The following is a 1727-nucleotide window of genomic DNA, read 5'->3' on the forward strand; positions in this document are numbered from 1 at the left end:
TTTTTCTACAAACCATTTACGTGCAGAATGTGCATTCATTAATGTTTCAGCTGTTGTAAATGTTTTTGAACAAATAACAAAAAGTGTAGTTTCAGGATTACATTTCTTTAAAGCTTCTACCATATGTGTTCCATCAACATTTGAAACATAATGAAGTGTTAATCGTTCATGTTGATAATATTTAAGTGCTTTCTGTAACCATAACAGGTCCAAGATCACTTCCTCCAATTCCAATATTAACAATGTCTGTAAATTCTTTACCAGTATATCCTTTAATACTTCCATTTCTTACTCCTTCTGCAAATTTTCCCATTTTATTAAGAACTGCATTAACACCTGGCATAACATCTTTTCCATCAACAAGTACTGGATTATTACTTCTATTTCTAAGTGCTGTATGAAGAACTGCTCTTTTTTCTGTAGTATTAATTTTAACTCCTGTAAATTCTGCTTCAATTTTTTCTTTTAAATGAACTGCTTCACATAATTTAATTAAAAGTTTCATTGTTTCTTCATCAATAAGGTTCTTTGAATAATCTACAAAAATATCTTCAAATTGAAGTGAAAACTTTTTAAATCGTTCTGGATCTTTACTAAATGCTTCTTTCATAACAAATGTTTTCATTTGTTCATATTTTGCTTCAAGAGCTTTATATTCAGGAAGAGTTGGTAACATTTTATTATCAATGTTTAAAAACTCTTTATTTTCCTTTTTATTTCTTCTCTTTGATTACGTTGATCCCACGTGTGTTAGAAGGGTTATTCTTTCGTTTTTTTGGATTTTTTCATTCCTTTGTTGTTCTGTTATCTTTTTTTGTTTTTGATGATGTTTTTTATAGAGAAATTGTTTTTATTATAAATTATAGTATATTTATAATATAATAATAGTATGAACTTTATAATGAAAAGAAAGATAGAAAATCCATAAAAAACTTTATATAAAATGATATTCCTCTTTCTATTAATTACCACATCATTTGGTTTCTTTAAAGTTCCTGGATGTGAAGAGAATCCTGATGGTGAATTTAGTGAAAGTGATTTTGACTTTGTACCAGACTTATCAACTCTTTCATTTACTATAGGATTAGTTATTATGATTGGTACTATTTTATCTGTAATACCGCAATATGTTAAATTGATTAGAACAAGAGATAGTAGTGGGTTATCACCATTCTATCTTCTTATTCAGTTTATAAATCAGGTTACTACAGTAGCAAATGCATGCATAACTAATGCAACATATATTCATTCATGTGTTTATATTGGATTTAGTCAATGTTTTCCAGTATTAGTTTCATGGACACAAATAATGTTATTAGCTATGGTGTATCTTCCCCAAATCTTTTTCTATTTATTATTTTATCCAAATAAGAAAGAGTTTATATTATTCAAATTACCTTTAATATGTCTTCCTATTGTAATAATTATTTCAATCATTTGTTTAGGAACAGTTCCACTTCTTGAATTTACTGATGGAGAATGTGGAGATATAACAGGAGGTTTTGCATTTGTGTATGGTATTATTGCTGCTGTTTGTGTTATTATTCAATGGTCACCTCAAATATATATGACATTCAGAAGAAAAGTTTGTAAATTTTTGAATTTTAATATAATATAATTCTCATAAAAATAGGCTGCTGGGGCTTTAAGTATGCTTATGTTATCAATTACAGCACCAGGAATGACTGTATTAACATTATATATGATATTTATCACGAAACAACCAT

The 1727-nt window shown here is 27.4% G+C and overlaps 2 protein-coding genes across 2 annotated transcripts; one reads left to right on the plus strand and one right to left on the minus strand.

Moving 5' to 3' along the window:
- Positions 1-181: 181 nt before the first annotated feature.
- Positions 182-676, minus strand: EHI_072240 (glucose-6-phosphate isomerase, putative; the record flags this gene model as incomplete). Its single annotated transcript, XM_001914512.1, has 1 exon — positions 182-676. The coding sequence occupies one exon, from the start codon at positions 674-676 to the stop codon at positions 182-184; it is 495 nt and encodes a 164-aa protein (XP_001914547.1).
- A 267-nt stretch (positions 677-943) lies between these two features.
- On the plus strand, positions 944-1618 carry EHI_072250 (uncharacterized protein; the record flags this gene model as incomplete). Its single annotated transcript, XM_001914513.1, has 1 exon — positions 944-1618. One exon carries the CDS (start codon positions 944-946, stop codon positions 1616-1618), a length of 675 nt encoding a protein of 224 aa, XP_001914548.1.
- Between the last annotated feature and the right edge of the window lie 109 nt (positions 1619-1727).

This window comes from Entamoeba histolytica, genomic scaffold, assembly GCF_000208925.1.
Source record: "Entamoeba histolytica HM-1:IMSS scf_1104750517387 genomic scaffold, whole genome shotgun sequence".
In the NCBI taxonomy this organism is placed as follows: domain Eukaryota; phylum Evosea; order Mastigamoebida; family Endamoebidae; genus Entamoeba; species Entamoeba histolytica.